This window comes from Alligator sinensis, unplaced genomic scaffold (assembly GCF_000455745.1).
Source record: "Alligator sinensis unplaced genomic scaffold, ASM45574v1 scaffold546_1, whole genome shotgun sequence".
In the NCBI taxonomy this organism is placed as follows: Eukaryota; Metazoa; Chordata; order Crocodylia; family Alligatoridae; genus Alligator; species Alligator sinensis.
This window is the reverse complement of record NW_005842061.1, coordinates 854,822-875,919: the sequence shown is the minus strand read 5'-3', so window position 1 is coordinate 875,919 and position 21,098 is coordinate 854,822. Positions and strand designations below refer to the sequence as shown.

Genomic DNA, 21,098 nt, shown 5'->3' with positions numbered 1-21,098 from the left:
GCCTGAATCTACTCTCAGTCAACTTATGGCTGTTATTCCTTGTTACTCCCAGTAGTGCTCGGGGGAACAGGGACTGTCCCATTGCCTGCTGGTCTCCCTTGGCCAGTTTATAGATGCAGTACTTCAAATGCAGTCTGACCAGTGTCCCATAGAGGGGGACCTGCTCATGATGCATCTGTGGATGCATGACAAGGTGTGGTTAGCTTTCCTGACTGCGTCCCCACATTGGCAGCCCATGTTCATCTTGGAGTCTATAATGACTCCAAGATCCTTTTCTGCCTCTGTGCTGACGAGAGGGGAGTTCCCCAGCCTGTAGGTATGCTGCTGGTTCTTTCTCCCTAGGTGCAGTACCCTGCACTTGTCAGTATTGAATCCCATCTTATTCTTATCCGCCCACCCCTGTAACCTGTCCAGATCCAATTCCAGCCTGTCCCTCCCTTCTAGCATGCCCACTTCTCCCCACATCTTAGTGTCATCTGCGAATTTGAACAGGGTGCTTTTCACCCCCTTGTCCAAGTTGCTGATGAAGATGTTGAACAGTGCAGGCCCGAGGACCGAGCCCTGGGGGACCCCACTGCCCACCTCCCTCCAGGTTGAAAATGCCTCGTCCCCCACCACTATCTGGGTGCGGCCCTCCAGCCAATTGGCGACCCATCTGACTGTGTAGGCATTGACACCACAATCTCCTGATTGATTGGGGGTGCACTGATAAAAATTTTTTGGGCCAATACCAATGGCCAATTATTAACAAGCCATATCAGCAGATACTGATCTGATTGCTGATATGCAGCCCAGCAGCTTGGAGAGCAGTGTCTGACTGGTACGTCTGTTAGAGGGGAAGGGGTGGGAGGAAAATCAAGGCCCTCATGGTGAGGAAGGAATGAGGCTGGGGCTGGGGCAGGGCATGAAATGTAGTTGTGAGCAGCTCCTCCGGGAGGCATGGGGTGGATCCCACTGCTACGTGCACCCCTGGGGGAGCCATGGGGTGGCACCAGCCCCCCCCCCCCCCCCGGATCCGTGTGCAGGGTGAGGGTGGGCTGTCGTTGTGGGCTGGGGGCAGCACTGGTCTCTTCCCAGCAGGGGGGCTGAGCAAGGGCTGCACTTGGGTCACGCTGGGGTGGAGGAGGCTATGGGGTGGGCTGCAGCCACCCCAAAGTTCACTGTAGTCCCCCCTCACAGTGCCACCACCACTTGCTCCAAACACAACCCCAGCCCAGCCCCCCTGCCAGGAAGAGCCTGGCACTGCCCCTGACCCCAGCCCACAATGGTAGCTTGCCTTTGCCCTGCACACAGATCAGGGGGCACAGATTCAGGGGGTACCCCTGGCTGGGGGTGTGCATAGCAACGGGATCCAGCCCCCCTCCCTGCACCTCCCCTGGACGAGCCGCTTGCAGCTCCGTCCTGTGCCGCCCCAGCCCCAGCCCTACTCCCTCCTTCACTGCAGGAATCTTGATATGCCCCCTGCCCCTTCCCCCCTAACACATTTACCAGCCAGATGACTCTCTGCAAGCTGCCGGGCTGGCTGTGTGCCTGCTGCAGCTGTGCGCATGCACACGGCATTTATCAGAGACATTACCTGATTGCCAATAATGTCAATTTTCCTTTTATTGGTGCCAATACAATATGGAACAATGTATCCATGCACCTCTATTAATGATAAAGGACAAAAAACTCCCTCCAAAACTGCTGTCCCAGGGCTAGACAGTCTGAGCCAGAGTGATAATATGAATTGGACTATTACATGAGTTAAAGACTGTCTATGACAGAGAACTTAACCTTGTGAAACTACTGTCTCAGTACTGATATACCTGGGATAAAAGCAAATTCCTCTGGAAAAGTAGTTCCAGTGTCCAGCTTTCTGTGACACAGACAAATCTTCTGGAAAGCATCCTTTTCTATTCTTTACAATGTTACGTTTCCTTTCCTAACATGCTGAAGATTAGTTTAGAGGGTGTTAGGTATTCAAAACTAGCTGTCTATAACCGCATCTCTGACATTTGTGCGTATGTAGCGTGCAAGCACAAAACATATTCTTATCTAAGCAAAATGGCATTTTTCAGCACAGAACTAGGAAAGTTCTCTTTTTATGTGCAATCTAAGTTGTGCAGGGTTGGGGAGACGTATGGAATTTTCACTCAATTTAGTTGACCAGTTTTTACAATCTGGTTCCTAATAATCACCCATTTATAGTTCCCAGGATCCCCTTTGAAAAACAGAGAAACTCATCATTAAGAAAAGCAGTGTCTAGATTATAGTGTCCTTCCCTGGCTTGTTTTGTTCATGGAGCATAGGACAGTTGGTAGAACAATCACATCAGTAAACAGGACTTTCAGCACAAGCCAAGTGCTGCATCTCAAATACCAGAAGAAGTAGCACTTTATGAGGGTTGTTAAAACTTTGGGATCAGCTGGGAGGGCAATCTGGATTTCAGTGCTAATTGCATGTCTTCTGATTTATCATAGAAGATTCAACTCCTAGCATTTTGTGTTTGCTTCGAAATGCTGGCATAGCTAGAAGTTGAAAAAAAAGATGCTGTAACAATCTCATTGTTTAGTGTCTGACGGCCTGACTAGCTAAACATCTGTTTGAAATATTAATAACTGTCAGATGGGAACAGCTCAGGGGCTCTATACAGTTTCACACCATCTGTTTATAGAGTAAGCACACTTACACACACACACACTGAGCCATTTTGTCATAGTTTTTCTCTTCTAGATCTGCATGTGCATCTGTGTGTATCGAGGGGGCATGTCTGTCTGGAAATGTGGGGGATTGACAGGTGTGTGGAGGATTGATGCCCTCAGAGTCAATGAAGGAGAGCTCAACACATATGAGGGGATGCAACCATAAATCTTTAACAGTATCTATACAAGTGCACCCATCAGCCAGCAGCATCTTATGACTATCGCCGGTAAAGTTATTCTTTTACTAAATGACTATCAGCCTCAACTGAAGGATGGGTGTTGATATCTGCTTTGTTGCTTTATTCCAGTGGTGCTCAATCTTTTGGCCTTGTGGGCCACATGAGTGGTGCAGGGCCAGACTGCAAGCTGGTCTGGGCTTCACATGGCAGGATCAGACACCACGCTGCCTCCATATGCCCCTGCACACACCTGGATCAGGCCCTGTACCCCCTCTGCACTGCCCTGTGTGCCCAGTTCAGCTCACAGGGCCATATTATCTGGCCGGGGGAGGGTGGGGGGGAGCGGCACCCAACAGGTCTGGAAATATTGTGGCAGGGGAGGGGTGACACACTCCCCCAAGCGCTAAATTTTCAGACCTATAGGAAGCCCAATGGGCTGGATGACATGGTGCTGGGGGCTGGATCTGGCCTGTGGGCTGGGCAGTTGAGTGCCCCTGCTTTATTCTGTTCTGCTACAGCTTCATGGAATCTAGGAAATGTATCTTCTTGTCTTTCAAATGTTGTCCTTGTTCCTTTGGTGTGATGAAGTAAGACCCCAGCTATCTACCTTTTTGGGTAGGTCTCTGTGGTGCAGCAGCACCACCCAAGAGGACATCTGAAATGTGACTTGTTTGGGAAACAGCTTTGGTTAGCTAATTCTGTCCTGAAGCCCAACTCATTAGCAACTCTTCCTGTTTGTCTAAGGCTGGCACTTCACACTGGGAAGTGTGAGCCAATGCAGGTGTCAGCGCGCGGACAGAGGGAAGATGGCTTACAGACCATACCTCGTCTCCTAAGCAAAGACCAGGGCATTCTGCTTGGCTCAACAGACCCCTATAAGGGTTTATAAAGGCACAGAATTGCATATCTAACCCTCAGCAGTGCCCCCTCTGCCAGGCCTTTATATGCTTGCTCCCTCACCAGCCACCCTACCCTTAGCTTGCCTCAAGCTTGGAGCCTTTACAGAGCGCTGAGCTAGAAAGCTATTTGCCAGCACAGAATGTACTCCTGGACTGTGTTGCCTTTGTGCCAGCCTCACCAGTGTAAAAGGGTGATAGGGGAGGGCCTAGTATATTTGATCACAGTTTTTTCAGACAGTCTGCTTGTATATGATGCCCACAAAGGGGATAATCAGTTCCTAGGAGTAGCCAGATAGCAGTGTCCAAACCCCAAGACATGACTAGTCAGTGACCAGTCAGTTTGATCTGCAATATATTTAGCTTTTGTTTTCCTTGGTGAAACATTCTGTAGGGTCAATGAGCTTCAGCTTTAATAGAGGAGTATAATAAAACACTTAAAGCAACATTAGAACATTCAAGGATATCACTACTTACGTGGACTGTCAAGACTGTGGTTCCCACGGTGACATTCTCAAACAGACTGACGTTATATAGGGCTTGGCTGAAAATGGGGCGGTTGTCATTCTCATTGATGAGGTTAATCTTCACTCGTGCAAAGCCAACATGATCTGGCACGCTCTCGTTAGCAAACAGCTGAGCAGAAACAGGAGGAAAACATCAGAATTGGAGGCTTCATTTGTACACCATTTTTATTTTTTAATGGGAAAAGCATCAACTCTCTCATGATCTCCTTTGGTGCACTGTTAATGCAGCAATGTGCCTGTGGCTGGCAGGCCATGAACCCATACTGGAGCCAACTCAGTGTTGAACCCAATGATGGAAGCACTCAAAGAAAAGAGTTCCCATCTTCCCAGGGAATTGTGCCAGTTTACCAGACTGCAAGACCTCAGTTATACAGTATGAGTGAAACATCCTCTCAGCCCTTTGTGGGTTCTGACTAGCCACAAACACCAAACCTCCTTCTGGCAATCCTCAGACTATAAGCTCTACTGCTGGCTGGAGTGTGTGCTACTGACTGGAAACCAGGGAGCAATAGTATATCGGGGCTAATAATCAGGGGTTCAAAATAATCAGTCGAATACAACAGTACAGTATTGGCATGAATATAGATAGGTTCCTTCAAACATCTGTTCAATGAGCACTATAGCACTTCTGTTGCCTCTAGCTCATTCTTACCTTTAGGAGGTAGCCAGAGCATGACATATTTAAGCTTCAAGCCCTCAGAGGTCATAGGTTTAGGAGCTGCCACCATTTCTACATCTAACCAGCCAGCTGAATAGGATTTAGATCAAGTGCTGGATTTTATTTTACACCACACACTGCTTGGGGAAGGCAGGGTTTTATTTATGCTTCTTCACCAGTGTACAAAAGCCCTTCTCTGCCAGGGCTAATAGCAACAGGAGTTGCTGGCATGATTATGGAGCTGTTTTGCCTTCCAGAATTTACAGCTTACCCAGAGAGCGAGATAAAGCTCGAGGTGTTGCTGCTTGATAGGTACATTTAAAACAAAGTTTTATGCTCTATAAAGCTTTTACTGCCCCACAACATGGGGTGGGGAGGGGGGGATATGTTCTGTAAGCTCTTGCAGCTGAGGCTCTAAATTTTGGAAGACAAGAGGAAGCTCAGAGCAAATATCTTTTATTTTCTTTAATTTTTTTGGCTAAATCCTAGTGCTTTTAAGTCCAGCAACACTGACTAGAGGCAAGAAATAGAGTGAGCTAACATTACACAAGCTGGCCCCCAGCACTCTGTACCAGTACACTCCATTTCTGAACTTTAGTAAGTCTTATAGTCCAGTCCCAGACCCCTTACCCACAGCTCTGCCACTCCACCTCTGTGCTGTCAAATGGCAGGTTATTTTTATGTCAACCAATGTCCATTGCCAACCAGAAGGCTGAAACCATTAAAATCATGTCACAGATAGTAGCGCTTTGAGTAGTCTCCCTAGAGGTGACTAGCTAAAGTAGTGGTATGGACCATAAAGACTGAAGGCCAGGCCATGCTTAAAGGTTTCTTTTCTCTCACCCACTACTCTCTATACAAAATGCCACTTGCTGGTGAACTTTTATTCCTACCTGATAGGTGACATAAGTAAATCATCTCTCATGACAGAATGAGCTTGACACCAAGGAGCCAATGCATTAAGGGTCAGATTAAGGTAATTTGGAACCTAAATCATATTAAAACCAATGGGAGTTAAATACCTAGAAGTCTTTAAAAATCTGGACCTAACGTACTATGTATTCAGTCCCTGGTCCTTCCATCTCTAGGCCCTTTATACCCCCACCCATGCACCTCATATTTGTGAGACATCTTACAGAAAATTCATAGCGAGGAATGGTCTCATAGTCCAGTGGCACTGCAACCCGAACACGAATGTCTGCCTTTCCCTGGATCGAGGTCGGGGAGATGATGAAGTGATTGGAGTTGTTACCAACCAGGTAAACCTCAAAAACACTGTTGGGTCCCTGAGAAAGCAAAGAGAAGCATTAACAATGACAAATGCACAAGGAAAGCTGAACCACCAGCTGAATAGGGGGATATTCTGCTTACGCTAAGTACAGGACTAATCCCCTAGTGGTAAAACCAACAATACAGAGAAACAGACAGAGACAGTAAATGTAATCAACAAACATCTAGATATTCTGTGCCTGTCGGTACCTAGCCCAATGGCTCCTTGATCTATGACTGGGGTTTTTAGGCATTTCAATATTCTGAATAGTAATAATGTTTGACCAATTTCATTGTATGTATGCATGGCATGGAGTATATGTTTGACCAGTGTACACTTGCCCATATTGCAGAATATATAAAGGAAAGGATGGAAGCTTGCTATAAAGACGCAGGGTAATTTTACATGCAGGTGCCACACTATGGAAAGCACAGCACCCTTGCTTCCCACAGATGTTCCACATGTAGTTGGAGACGTGCTCACTGTTAAGGAATGCTACCATTCTACACTGCTTAGCCTCTACCTGTACAGACCAGCCCTGTATAGTACATACCATCCCAGTGTGGCTCTGCATTACCAGTCCAATTTTGTCACATGAAGATAGGTGGCAGCCTACCAATGAAAACAGTGTCCTCACAGCAAATGTCCAGAAGGTGCCTGGTGTGCTGCTTGCGGACTGGATATATTATTATAATGTTGGGCTCAAGCAAAACCTATGTACAGTATGTCTAAGCATGCCACCACAAGTCAAGTACACAGATGGTCTGTGTCAACAAACAGCCTACATACTGAAACTGTAGATGGTATCTGCTGAGCTGTCACCCCACACATATCCAGCGCTCAGCTTTTAAGCCAAACCAATCCACTCTGCAGCCTGCCCAACACTGACATATCCCTCAACCTCCAGAAGCCCACTACTAATTTTAAACAATTCTGAGAGACAAAGTTGTGCTTTTCTACAGCACACCTTAAACCAGAGACCCAAATGCTCCTCTTCTCACCCAGGCCTTTTCTGTGGCAAGAAGAGGCCTCCTCCCAAATGCTGACAGAGACAGTTTAGGACCTTCATACCAAGTGTCAAGTTCCTTCCCAAAATGCAGCCCAGCCGAGCACATTAAAATAAAGTTCAGAAACTGCCAGAGCCGAATTTCCAATTTTCCTCTGAATGGACTCCATCCTGTTAGAAGGAGGGACCAATTAAATGCACGAAGGGGCACTAATAGCAAAACCTGCCTGAGCGTGACAGCTGAGAGCAAGTGACACAGTCAAAGAATCCCCTCTCTCTTTCCCCCTCCCACCCACCAAAGAAAACAACAAAGGCCCCACCACGTTGCAAAGGGAGGGAGAGCTATACATTCCTGACATAGAGGACCAGAGGAGTATGTGGCACTTCACAGAAATTAAGAAGCCAGTACTCTAAATGACACAAACCAATAAGATTGTGCCAAACGATTGGGAGTGAACATAGCAATAAAGACAACAAAGGGTCCCTGGTCGTGGGAAAGCTCTGGTTACAAGTTACAATCAGTCCTTCACTTACGACTTTTCAAGTTACGACAAACGGCACATTTGTAAACTGACACCCTGTTTCGAGGTTCCCACACCAGTTCCACCTTTATGACAATCAACACAGCTGCGTCCAGCTGGTAAATCTGTTGTGGTGGGGGGAGGGGGGAGGAAAGGGGCACAGGGGGCAGATCAATGCCCCTACAACAAGTGAGGGATTGGGGCTGGGGCAAGCACTGCCCAGGGACGGGGTAGGGTGGCTTGCACCATTGCATGCCTCTGGTCCTGGAGCTGCTCATGTGGTGGCTTGTCCACCAACTCTAGCCATAACTCCTTTTGCCAGTCTCGGAAGGCATGGGGCGGGGACATGTGCCCCATGATCTGCACGGGATGGGCAGGGCTGGGGCTGCTCTGCAGGGCAGGCAGTGGAGCAGGGGCTATGGGGAGACTGCATTGAGTTTTTGGATGGCACATGCCCCCCCCACCATGCCCTGCTGCCACTACGCCCAGCTGGGGCAAAGCCGCTGCTTGTCCATGAGGCGTGGGGAGGCCAGGCTGGCTCCTGCCACTGCATGCCGCTTGTCTGGAAGCAACACAGCGGATCAGTCTCGCACCAGCCCTGCGCCAGATGGGCATAGCCAGGGCATAGCCGCCACTCCCAGAACCTTCCACCTGGAGTGCAGCCCTGGCCCTGCCCACCTGCTCCGTGCAGATCCTGGAGCACATGCCCCTGCCCCATGCCCTCCTGGACTGGTAGTGGGAGCAGCGGCAGGGGCCACCCAGACAAGCAGCTCCCAGACCAGTGGTGCACAGTGGAATGAGCCACCCGACTCCCTCCCTGGGCAGCACTTGACCCCAGCCCCAATCTCTCCCTTACTGCGGGAACATTGATCTGCACCCCCAATGCCTCTTCCCTCCCCCTTCCTCCCACCACAACAGACTTAACATCTGGATGCAGCTGTGTCGAGCATGGTAAAGGAACCAATCCCCCATTTGTAACATTGTTCCTATGGGGAAATTGGTTCCGAGTTACGACTTAAGATGCAATTTTCAGGAACCAATTGTGTTGTAAATCTGAGGACTGCCTGTATAGCACTTTGGAGCATGTCTCATTTAACATAAAATGGAGATGCCCCTTTGAATTCCTCTTTTACTGTGACCACATAGGAGAAAGGTACCCCAGAATGAGAATACCTCCAATATAATCCAGTAAGGAAAGGGCCTTCTTCTTCTGGTGGCCTAGGAAGCTTAACATAATTTGAAAGTGTATGGACAGCATTGGATTATCTAGAGCTGCCCACTTCTACAGTATCCATGTTCTTGGAGCTGGGCAGGAAACAATCTTCCTGTGCCACAAAACTTTATGAGATTTCAAATACTGTCTGACTGCATATCAAGACAAAGTCAAGATCTTTCACAATCAAGAGACATACCCTGCCCCCAGCTTCTCCAACATAGAAGAGCAAATAGCTCTGCTATGAATCTAGCAGAAGGGACTTGAAAGCGAATCTCTTCCTCCCAGACAAATGCCCCAACCATTTGGCTATTTGTTACTCTAGGGCAGGTGGGAGAGTGGGGTTTTTTGGGGCACTTCTCTCACTTCCTCCTTGAAATTCCATTCTGGGTGAAGAAGCTTTTCCTGACCAATAAGCATTTCCCAACAAATAACATTTAACTGAAACATTTCCCACCAACCCTATCATCAGCTCTCAGTAAAACGTGAGCATGGTCAATCTCATCTTATGCTTTTATTGACTCTACTGAATCCCACAGAGAAGTTCTACAAGGTGTCTCTGTTAACCATGAGCTTTATGTTTGCTCCTCTTTATCAAGGTAGGGTGGAATGGGAGATGGGTTAAAGGAAGGAACCAAATCAGACACTGATTTTTGCAGTATGAGAGGCTAGCATCAAACATGATTTATTTGGATTCTTCTGTTTCTTTGTGTATGCAGCTCACAAAACACTCATAGAAATGGCTCTCTCTTTTTCCACTTTCCATATACTTCACAGAGCAGCAAAAAAGGGGCACAAACCCAATTTTAAAAAACAATTCCTTTGCAGGTCACCTTTAACTAGGAGCACTTGTCCTGTTTCTCTCACTTCCTGGATGAGTGCCAGTAGGGTTCTTTTTCCATTTCTCCATTAACTTTTCAATCCAGTCTTAATGTAGGAATTTAATTCACAATCCCCTCTGCTTGTCTTCCTTTAACCCTTCAGCGTCCCAAGAGCAGATAGCATATGCCCAGCAAACTAACATAACACATGACTCTATACCACTGTGAATGCACCTTCTTATATACTTGTTACTAAAATCCAGTGGGTACGCTGTCCAGTATACTGGGGGGAAAGGGATGAGGATGAATTTACATTATGAAATAAATATGTTAACAACAATGATAATCAATTTCTAGATTGTGGTGCATTTAAGAATGCTACAGCAAGTTAGTGAATACACTGCCAGATATTTGGAAATGCTCAAAGAGTGTCTGTTATAAAAGTGTGACTCATCTCCACACAGTTGGTAGACGCCTACTCACTTTCACTATTTGGGACATCCTGGACATTGGTTTTGAACTCTAACTTGTAAGCCAGAGCAGGTGGGTTTTTGTGTTTGGGGTTTTTTTTTATAATAAAGCTGTAAAGAAGGAATTTCTCCTTCAGATGAGATAAGTGGCATGCCACTTTAAAGCCTCTGTATTAGAACACATTCATTCTTAATACTCTTGAGCAAAGGTTCATACTTTCAGTGCAAAGAGAGATTACCAACTGGGAGTAATGGCCATTATTTGCAAACACCAGCATGACTCATAACAGATGACCAGATTTTAATAGCCTTCTTTATGCTTAATAGGCAACACCTTCAAGTAATGCTATTTGTGGAGACAAGTACCATCAGCATGAGCCAAGATATCAGATTCAGGTTCACAACAGGGATATTTTTAACAACAGCCCTTCACTTACACAGAGAAAATTTAGAGTTTGATTATTTTAAATTTACTTCATTTATTGGCAATTTTCTGATGTTTCGCAGCATGACGTGATCACCTCTGAGCAAGCCATTCTAGAGTTTGCAGTGTCCTTTGCTGAGAGCATCCAGTTCCATGTCCTTCATTTTCTCTTCTAAACTGTCACCTTAATAACAGTGGAGTCTTATGTATTCGGGACAGTGACACAGAAAGCCCTTTCCTTGCACCTTGTTGGAGTCTCTCTTGGTATCTTGTAGGATCAATTGTTGTGCGTGAAAGAGCCTTTCAGCATGGTAAGAGGATGTGGATTTTCTTGGAACTGAAGAGGAGTGCTTTCGTTTGGGCATAAGATAAGGGTGAACATCAAAAGAAACTCTAGTCTTTGTGGAAAAGAACTGGCTGGATTAATTCCTCTCCAGCTGGGAAAAAAGATCAGCCTGTTGATATCTGCAGTCCCTAATTACCAACTACTCTAGTACCTCAGTCGTCCCATGTGAAGTCTTGAAAACTGGAATTCATCTGCCCGTTGGGAGAGTTGCTTTAATTTTTCATGTATATATTTATTCTGTTATTTATTTTCTGTTTCTGCCCCATGCTGTTTTCTTTGCTTCTAGGAACAGGAGCCTCTGAACCTCCTGCAGATGGCTGAAAGCAAATCTGAATATTCAAATTGTTATCAGCTGTCCTCCAGAAAGGGCTGGCTTAGACTGGATCACAACTGTCTGCCCATCCCCTCCCCAATGCACTGCCCCACAGGTAAATGATCTGGGGAAGAGATTTTTTTTTTAATACTGTTTTGAAAAAAAAAAAATCTTCCCTTTCCTCACCTCTCCTATTTCAAAAAGAAAGAGAAGATCCATGGCATATGAGAAGAGAAGCAGGAAAAAACCAGTGTTTTGATAGAGTATGTAAATATTTTCTAATACAAAAGAGAGTTTACAACTGAAACTAGCCTGACCAGACTCTTATTTAGGCTATATAAGACTGGCAAAGGATCCTGAGACATTAGAAGCATCAATTGTTTGCAACCTGATATATCTGGGTTCAGCCCATGTCTCTGACTTGTAAGGGATTGCTGCAGAGGCTGCAGTTTCAGTATTATAATTGTTGCTGTCTCATACTTATAGTGTTTTGTTTCACAAACTTCACATTATTCTTTAGATTGTGTTTCCAACTTATAAATGCTTCAATGTTCTTTCTTTGAAGAGAAGGAAGGCCAGTTGAGAAACAGCAATATAATGATGGACCTGCCTGCAAAGTCCAGTATGTGTTTATGCAATCCTATAACAATAAAGCTGTCCATGACCATCCTATAGAGGAAGTAAACGTTTGCAAAATAAACAAAGGTCAGATACAATTAAATATTTTTAGAAAGCTAGAAAAATGCTGATCAATTTCTAGCTTTATTTTAGAAAGCACTGAAACACATCAGTTTCTGCATGTAGTTACTAATACAATTTGAAGAATTACAATTGGTTTAATCTGCAAAGAACTCTGCTCACTATCCACAGGGCAGGGGGCTTTGCTCCTTGTCCTGCTCTAGGAAGGCTATTCCCTTCATATGTTCAATACAATCAAAGGGGCAGGGAATCAATGTCTGTTCCTGGATTCTCTGGTTGATATGCCAACTATTCACAGAAAATGAGTTAATTCTCCATGCTCCTCCTGACAAGGCAAGTCAGTGCCTGCAACAAAATAACCTTATAAACTTTCTTCTTGAACCTCAGACTTGAGCCCATCTCCAGCTGACTATTCACTGGGGCCTAGGAACTTCATAAGAAATAAGGGGCTGCAGTGGCTGTTGCTGCTACTAAACAACCTCTCTGCATAGATAACGGAGTCCAAGCCTACCTGTGGAGGTTAAATTAAGTGTATGGGTAGCTTCAGCAGGGAATATGATTCTTATGAGTTTTGAATAGATGCCCCATTGTACTCAAGGAGTTTCATAAGGGTCTTACCCTATATACTTCATGCAACAACCACAGGCATCCAGATTCCTGCCAAAAAATATCCTGCTTGGCATGTGCGCAGGGTTAATTATAACAGGACTGTGGTGGACTGACAGAGTCATGAGTTCCAGAGTCAGAACAACCTTTATGAAGAACATCCTTACAGCAAACCCCCACTCTCCATTTGACTGCAAGGGGATACCTTGAGCACTGCTTCTGACTACCACTGCTTGAGTATGGTCTGAGGAAAGGCAATTCAAAGCACTTCGGGCATCACAAGACATGGAACAATCTACTGGCCTTGTCATTCTGGAGACTTTGCACCAAATCTAGGTGTAAGACTTACTTGGTATGCTAGTCATTTTCATTTAGTCATTCCTTTGGTCCCCAGGTGTGTAAATCAAACCAATTCAGATTCCCTGGTCCATTTGTATACAAGGTGTATATGTCACTCTAAAAGTCCAGCTGAGAACAAGGGAGGGGGTATAACCATCCCAATGGCCTCTGAATCTGACCTTTGGGTACAAATTTACAGGCTTAGTTCACAAGGGCTAAGTACAGACAGTCAAAAAGTCTGAGGCTGAATCAATTCAGTCTTTGCAGATTAGTCTAAAATGCAGAGATTAAATTGACAAATGACTGGAAAGACATTCAGTTTTGATTCAGGAAATGCAGCCACATGCCTGCAGTAGCTCAGGGCAGAAGCCAGGGGACACTAGAGCACACCTCTCTGGCACAGTAACCATGGGCTGTGTGTTTACTTCTTCCTGCTGCCCCCAAGGTTTCTGGGATTTGCAGTCCAGAATCACAACAGTAGGACTCTGCCAGGTTGCTCATCACCTCCTCTTCTTGCTTCCAGGTACCTCTGGGATTTGTAGTCCAGTTGCAGCCAGCAGTATGTTTAGCAGGGCAGGACAGTTCTGTACCCAAGGAAGTGGGGTTTAACCCACTCTCTGTCCCCAGATCCCATCCAGGGTTTACTGGGGTGGGGCAAGCAGTCCCTGCCTCCCACTCCCCCAACCCATCCCTGCTGGAGCACACTACAGCACACCCCAGGGGTGCAAAGCATGCTGGGATGCTGGGGAACTATGATTTAACTTGAACTAGGAAGGGGTCTGGGACAGAAGTATCAGACTTAACTGAAAGCCCAAATCAGTTAAGTCTGATACTACATTCAGCCAGGTTTATCTTAAACCAGTTTCAGCCATTTTGAAACTGGTTTATGTGCACTGAACTTCTGTTCTGTTACAGGTTTAAACCAGTGTCTGATTACTTAAACCAGTTTATGTGTAACTTCTGTCCCTAGTCCAGGAATCCAGCAGCCACCTGCCAGTCACATGACTTGTATTTTGGGCAGGGGAGGGGACTGGGTGGGGGGTTATGGCAGGTTGCATGCTGTTTCCTGCTTGTTTAACTTCCTGTCTTTCTAATCTATCGTGCAGAGTGACAGAAAATCAAACTATACAGACTTGCTTTTCTTTATCACTCTATTCGCTGCTTCATTTAATTAAAGCCCAATCAAACATCCAGAGTGACCACACGCAGAGCTGAAAAATAAGAAGTCATCCTGCCAGGGAAGAGGAGGCAGAGAGGGGCCCATGGCAAACAAGGAATGGATTAGAGGACAATTTAAGACTACTTCATTGCATTAGTGGTGCTTGATTTTCATAACTGTTGATTTTTGTTCCTAACAAAATAGTTGTGATTAGCTTGTGGAAAATCACAGTTGTTCCTAAGAGGGGAAAAGATAATTTCAGATCAGGCAGCCAAACTATGAGATACTGACATATACATGCCTACACAAGCCCTGTAGTAGAACATGAAACTTGCAACAAGTCCCACTTGGGTCAGAGAAAAAATTCTGTTCTATTCATTTAGCCAACTGTTCAGCTACTTCTGGGTAAGTGTCGCAGAGCACTTAGGTGCACTGCTCCTAAGAAGGAAAAAACTGCTAGGGAAAGGGCCCTAGCAGTGAGTGACGATCCCAGCTGCTGGCTGCCAGGGCAACCAGAGGAGGTCAGCTGACCAGAAGGGGCAGGGCCTGGCTCCCTTATAAAGCCCAGGGGCTGAGGCTAGGCTAGCATTTCCCTGCCAGTGGCCAAAGGGGAAGGAGCTCTATCAGGGAAGAGAAGGTAAGCCTGACTGAAGAAGCAGTGTCTGACATGGCTGAAGGATGGAGTATTCCCTGGTAGGCTGGAATGTTGCTGTAGCTGGGTGGCTTCTGTTTAAGTTATAGCCAAGGGGCTTGAGTTTTGTTTGCTGTTTGTTACCAGTGGTTTGGGTGAGGCTATTAGGGGTTGGAGGAGGTCTCATAGGGGACCCACAGCAGCATGGGGACCCCAGCACCAGCAAGGGTGCAGCAGTCAGGGTGCACCGACCCCAGCCTCTGAAAGGGGGCAGCTGAGAGGCCCCAGAGAGAGGGGCATTGATGAGAAGCCCCATTGTGGGTGTGGTGAGCCAGAGGGGAGGGAGCAGCGCATTGAGAAGCCCCAGTGTGAGTGTGGTGAAGCCCCAGAGAGAAGGGGGCAGCATTGACGAGCGCCGTAGAGGGCACAGAGAGAGAGATCGAACAACATCAGTTACATCTGCGAGGCTTGGGGCATGGTAAAGGGGTGGTTGGAGCCACGCATAGCCCATAAGGCTAGGGTGCCCCTGAAGCACCCATTACAGAGCGGGACCCACAAGGGGTCCAGGAATCCATGGGGTCCAGGTATTCAGCGAAATGTCACCAAGAGGGTGTAAAAGGCAGCCTCCCAAATATATATTTTGTCATGAAAGATGTGGTGGGCGAGGATCGAGGGTGCCCATTGGGCCAACTTGGCACGGTAAGGGGGCCTTGGGGAGATCACTGCCATCCTGTAGGACCCCGTACCATGACAGTAAGATAACGCCTCTTTTTTTTAACAGCACAAGCAAGTGCTAGACAACAATTGAGTGTCAGGGGACAAAAGGGAACAAAGAAAGCCATATGCACCTGAAATTCCTGGGACATTTAGGCAGGTAAATTAGTCTCCCACACCAAAATGTGGCCAGGACATTGTAGAAAGGAGCACAAGATCTTTAATAATCATAAACAGGGTAACGATGAACGTCTTTGTACACCAAGTGAGCTGTCACATCAGGACACAATGTCAGAGCCTCATTTTTTTTTGGAAACCAGGGTCATGTCACATTCTTAGCCTTTCCACAGACTCATGATAATGATGAGTCTATCCCAAGCACAGACTACTACAAGGAATGCAATTTCCAGTGAAAGAGTAAAATGATGTCCAGTGCTCTCCTACAAATTACCTGCCCATCTTTACAAGTTTGCCAGGGTTATTTTGATAAAGAGAAAAGTGATAAAAGCACAAGAGTTCCCAAAAGTGAAAATAACTGCCCCGATGTATGATTTTGGTACCTCCATGTCCAGGGCTAGGGACAGACATTACACACACACTGGTTTAAGTGATCAGAAAATATTTTAAACCTGTAACGGAACAGATGTTTAGTGCACATAAACCAGTTTGAAAAAGGTTCATCTCAAACCAGTTTCAGTCAGGTTGAATGTAGTATCAGACTTCCCTGTTGGCTCAAATGAGTTTATGCAATGTCTGTCCCAGATCCCTTATATCAGGGAAAACCAGGATCCCTGGTTGTCACAAATCTTTCCTTAAACCTTTCCCCCCTCCTCCACAGAACACACCTATTATCCAGAGCAATGCCTCCTGGGTTGATTTGTAGATTATGTGTGTAGACATTTCTGCAGCACTCAGCACTGTATTTCTGTGGCTCACAAATACTAATAAGAACTAAATGGCCAGAGCACATTTTGCTGCCTAGTCAAGTTTCCTCACTTTGCCCTCTCCCCTGCCATCTTCCTTCCCTCTACCCAACATACCCCTTCTGTGAATTTTTTTTTTTTTCTTCCTGCTCTGCATTCTTACCCTCTTTAGTCTGATACCTTCCACCTCTTCCTCTCCTCTTTAGAGCTTCCCTGCTCCACCTTCTGTTACAAGAGGTCTTGCCTTCTCCTTCACCACCAAAAAGGCATTTACCTTGGCTCTCCTGCTCACCAGGCCTTGTACCCAAGACAATAAGAGGCCTGGAATGGAGGGCTGAGATGGACCTTGTCTCCTAAAGGCTGAGGTTTTGAGGAGGAATGGTCAGTGCCTGTAGTCAGCTGGCTGTTGTCAGACTAAACAAATACACCATTTTTCAGAATCCCTGAACTTCCCAGAAGGGAATGCTCCCACATCCTGCCCGAGTTGGTTTTACGTAATTGTTCACTTCATGCCTCTGCTAGTCCTTCTCTTCATCACTTAAACACCTTTGCCACAACCTCCTGCCTGTTTTAAGTCTCACTCTCCACACTCCTTGCCTTTCTCTCCCTCTCTCCTGTAGGAGTTTTCTTCCCCACTCCCTCCCGCCTTTCCTGCTTTCCCTAGGTTATCTGCTGAATTCCACACATGCTTGCACAGACGGGATCAATCCAAGGCTGACTTGCCTTCAGCTTATCTCTGCTCCAAATGATTGATTTTCCCTCTTTAAGGGTAATTTGCTGGTGAATTCCATGTATTGCAAAAACCCCTGTGAAATCTAATTCAGTCCGATTGGCAGCTGGCACTTTCAGGAAAGAATACTAGAGAGCCGTCAATTTTCCTTTACAGTTATGTACTGTTACATTCATAGCATGTGTGTCTGTCATATGCATAAAAATGCTATATATGATATATACGCAGTTCGTATATTGCACAGAGACACATAGCCACCTACCCCCTTATCAATCTAACATCATGATATCAGGCACTGCTTTCTGTATTGTATATTTTGTATTGTAGTTTTTTTTCTTCTTTTTTTAAGAGTCTACTTACCTTTTCAATAATTTTTATAATGATTTTAAAGTATTAACACACATCTTAATGTAGCTGCAGTGATAGCTGCGAGGTACACTCTTGCTTTCTCTCTTCCTTCCCACCCAGTCGGCCATCATCAGGGACTAAAATCAAAGCTAGGACAGATGCATTTGTTTTTCTGTGCACCTGACTGCCTTCAGTTTTACTCAGTCTACACCTGCAGATATCTTGTGATGAGGGCTCTATGAAACACTAAAGAAAATATACTCTGGTGGGAAGAAAGGTGTACAGCTACATAAGGGACACCACAAATGTTAACCAGATAGTAGAAATTAGTATGTGGAAATTAGTGTTGTAGCTGGCAGACTGAAGCATGAATGTTAGGCCAAATGTTATGCTCTTTTGAATGTGTTTAATAAGAATTTCAGTGTTTCTCATCCACAGAATCTTCGCAAAAGTCCCAAGTTATTGTGTCAAAAAAAAAACCAAAAAAAAAACCACCCTAAGAGAAATGTTTAAGTCAAATAAACCCTGTAGAAAATACTAGACATAAAGATTGCATTGGCTTCTGACAATTATTATTGCCACTAGATAGAACATGCCTTTTCTCCTCAGGTCAGACTCTTGCCAGTTCTTCTTGTTTCTCTCTCACAGTATTTAAAAAAAAAAAACCAAACAAAAGTTCTTTAAAAAAAAAAAAAAAAAAAAAAAAAAAAAAAAAAAAAAAAAACACCCCCCCCCCCCCCAAGCCTGCCAAAGCCTTAGTTCAAACTATAGTCCCCTGTATACCTTCTCTCTGCCTCCCTTGATTGCACTTACTCCTTTACTTAACCTATCAAGCATTCAGCATCTAAAATAATCAATTGCCTTCCTGTCTTTTCCCACAAGTTCAAACTGCTTGTCTTCCTTTCTCTCAGTCCTGCCCTACCAATCTCTTTGCTCATCCCTTGGGCTTTACTCTCTTCTGTTTCTGTCCTTCTCTCACTTGTTCACACTGCTCCCTACATTGGGATCAGCATCACAATTTCTGTCTATCAAATGCCCTCATTCTCCTCCTCAAAAGCTTTTGCTTCCCTTTCCTTTGCACTGCTTCTGCACTGTGTTCTCATACTTTTTCTGTCCTCCTACCTCAACCTTTTTTTTTTTTTTTTTTTAATTCCAGAATTTTGAATTCTGTTTTTCTCACTCCATCCCATAATCTTTAACCCTCATCACTCTTTTTTTTTTTCTATCCCCTTCCTTTCTTCTGTTATCTTTATTTCCTGTTTGTCTAATTTAGTGTCTAATTTCTTTTGAGCCATGGCCTTGTCCTTTTTTAATCTTCGTAAAGCATCATGCAAAATCTTGGGGCTAGACAGTGAAAATACAGTACAAAAAGGTGTCCCTCATTGCCATCTTCAGGAGGAGTATGCTGGCTCAACAGCCCTGTAAATCAACTGGAGCTTCATCCATACAGAGGGATTCCTGGTCTCAAAATAGAAACAAACCTTTCTGTAATGATTCATATTAGGCCTGAATCTCCTTTCTCTCAAGCAGGATTTACTCCTTTGGGGAGTCACTCTTGGCCTATAACAGTGTAAGCAGGGGGAGAATCAAGCCTGAGCAGTATATTTTATGTATACATGATCAAGCTTTGGAAAGTGTCAGGTTTAATCTTGATGCAGTATACATAATGAATATATTTCAAAGTCTTCATCAGAGGCTCTGAAGCAGCTGTACAAAGGTGTTCAAGTATATCACTCCCCATTTCACAAATACGGCTGAGCTTCTCTAACTCTTTCCCACATCCACAAAAGACCTGATCACATGCAAAGACTCCCACTCAATCTAATGTGCTTTGGATCAAGCTCTTGGTCAGAAATAAAACCCACACTGTCTCCTGGCACTTAAGCACCTGCTCTAACTGTTTGAGCACACTGGTTGCTGCACAGCTTTAAGATAAACTTGTGCTAGCAGTAGAAAAATGAAAGGAACCAAGTGAATTAAGAAAACCAGATATGGTAAAACCTGCCTGGGCTATCTCTTACTAACTAATCTTAAAGAAGGAAAAAAATCAATTGATCTTATGGGCAGAGGCTGAGCCAGTCTCCTACCAGAATCGCATCTGATGCCAATCTTGTTTTGTCCTGTTTCACGCAGGGAAAACAGGCAAATGTTGTTTATACTACAGGACAGTGCCCTGAATTCATATTGGAGTTCATCCTTGATTTTTCTGAACATATATTAATATCAGCACTCCCCTTCATGATTCTCACACTTAACCGTGATCCCTTTGCTCCTACATTTTGTATAATTCATTCCAAAATGCTGAAACAACCTTCTCATTTTACCCATTCAAATCTTTCTGCCCAAGTGGGTGGAGGGAGGGATATTAAAATTAAGCAGGAAGTGAAAGAGAGTAACAACAGCAGGAAGTGAAAGTGAGTAACAATCACTTTACAGCTGAACTCAAAACAGAACAACAAAGGTAAGATATTTCTTGTATTACGCCTATTCAGTACTACAAATACTTGCTGTTGTCTCACTGTTGACATTTTCATGCTGCCTCAAACCAACTTCTGATTAAATACAACACACTGGGGGTTACTGAATGCACTAAGTTTGTGTGCACTAAACCACACAGCAGTGTAAACAAATAGGTAGTTCAATTTGCTATTGCCTTATATTTATTCATCATTTCTTATTTCCAAGTAAAGATATGGATTATGTGGATGAGCACACAGTTGTACAAAGATACAACTGGATCTGACTTGCAGAAAAATGTATTAAACAATAGGACTTTTTGGGCATCTCCAGCAGTGGAAGGGGGGTGCTTTAATTAGAGTGGTTCTGAGAGATGATCTAATTAAAGCACCTGCAGTGTCATGTGTATTTACCATCCTGTGCTTCAAAATGGTAGTGGGGGTGCTTTAACTAAAGCTTGTTCAATGAGCTTTAGTTAAAGCACCCCTGCCACTGTTTTAAAGTGCGGGGACACTGAATATATGTGATGTGGACTCAATTGAGTCTGCTTTGACATGTGCTAATTAGCATGTTTTGGAGCAGATGTCCAGCATGTGTATAGGTGCCCTTTGAGCTTAACTGTATTCAGTTCTGAGAAACAAGGGGTAGATTTTCAAATAACAGGTTGAAGTTTATCACATACTGGTGTCTTAGGGGTGGCTGTGATGCTCCCTGGAAGCTCTGTGACTGTGCCCACTCCACCCCTAGGGAACCTTCTTGTCTCACCTGCCATGCCTTGATGGATGATTTTCAAGAAGGGGAGCAAGGAGGACCCGGGCAACTATAGGCCAGTCAGTCTCACCTCCATCCTTGGCAAAGTCTATGAAAAATTATCAAGGCTCACATTTGCGAGAGCCCAGCAGGAAAAATTATGCTGAGGGGAAACCAGCACGGGTTCGTAGCAGGCAGATCATGCCTGACTAATCTTCTATCTTTTTATGACCAGGTTACGAAATGCCTGGACACAGGAGTAGGGGTGGATGTCGTATACTTAGACTTCAGGAAGGCCTTCGATATGGTATCACACCCCATACTGGTGAACAAGTTAAGAGGCTGTGACTTGGATGACTACACAGTCTGGTGGGTGGCGAATTGGCTAGAGGGTCGTACCCAGAGAGTCATAGT

The 21,098-nt window shown here is 45.1% G+C and overlaps 1 protein-coding gene across 1 annotated transcript in view; it reads right to left on the bottom strand.

Moving 5' to 3' along the window:
* CDH23 (cadherin related 23) overlaps positions 1-21,098 on the bottom strand; it is a 569,738-nt gene that overhangs the window by 231,779 nt on the left and 316,861 nt on the right. The window contains exons 13-14 of the mRNA XM_025203550.1: positions 6,081-6,230; positions 4,237-4,395 (exon numbers count right to left, since the gene is read on the bottom strand). Coding sequence (XP_025059335.1) covers positions 4,237-4,395; positions 6,081-6,230 — 309 coding nt within the window. The remainder of the gene's footprint in view (positions 1-4,236; positions 4,396-6,080; positions 6,231-21,098) is intronic.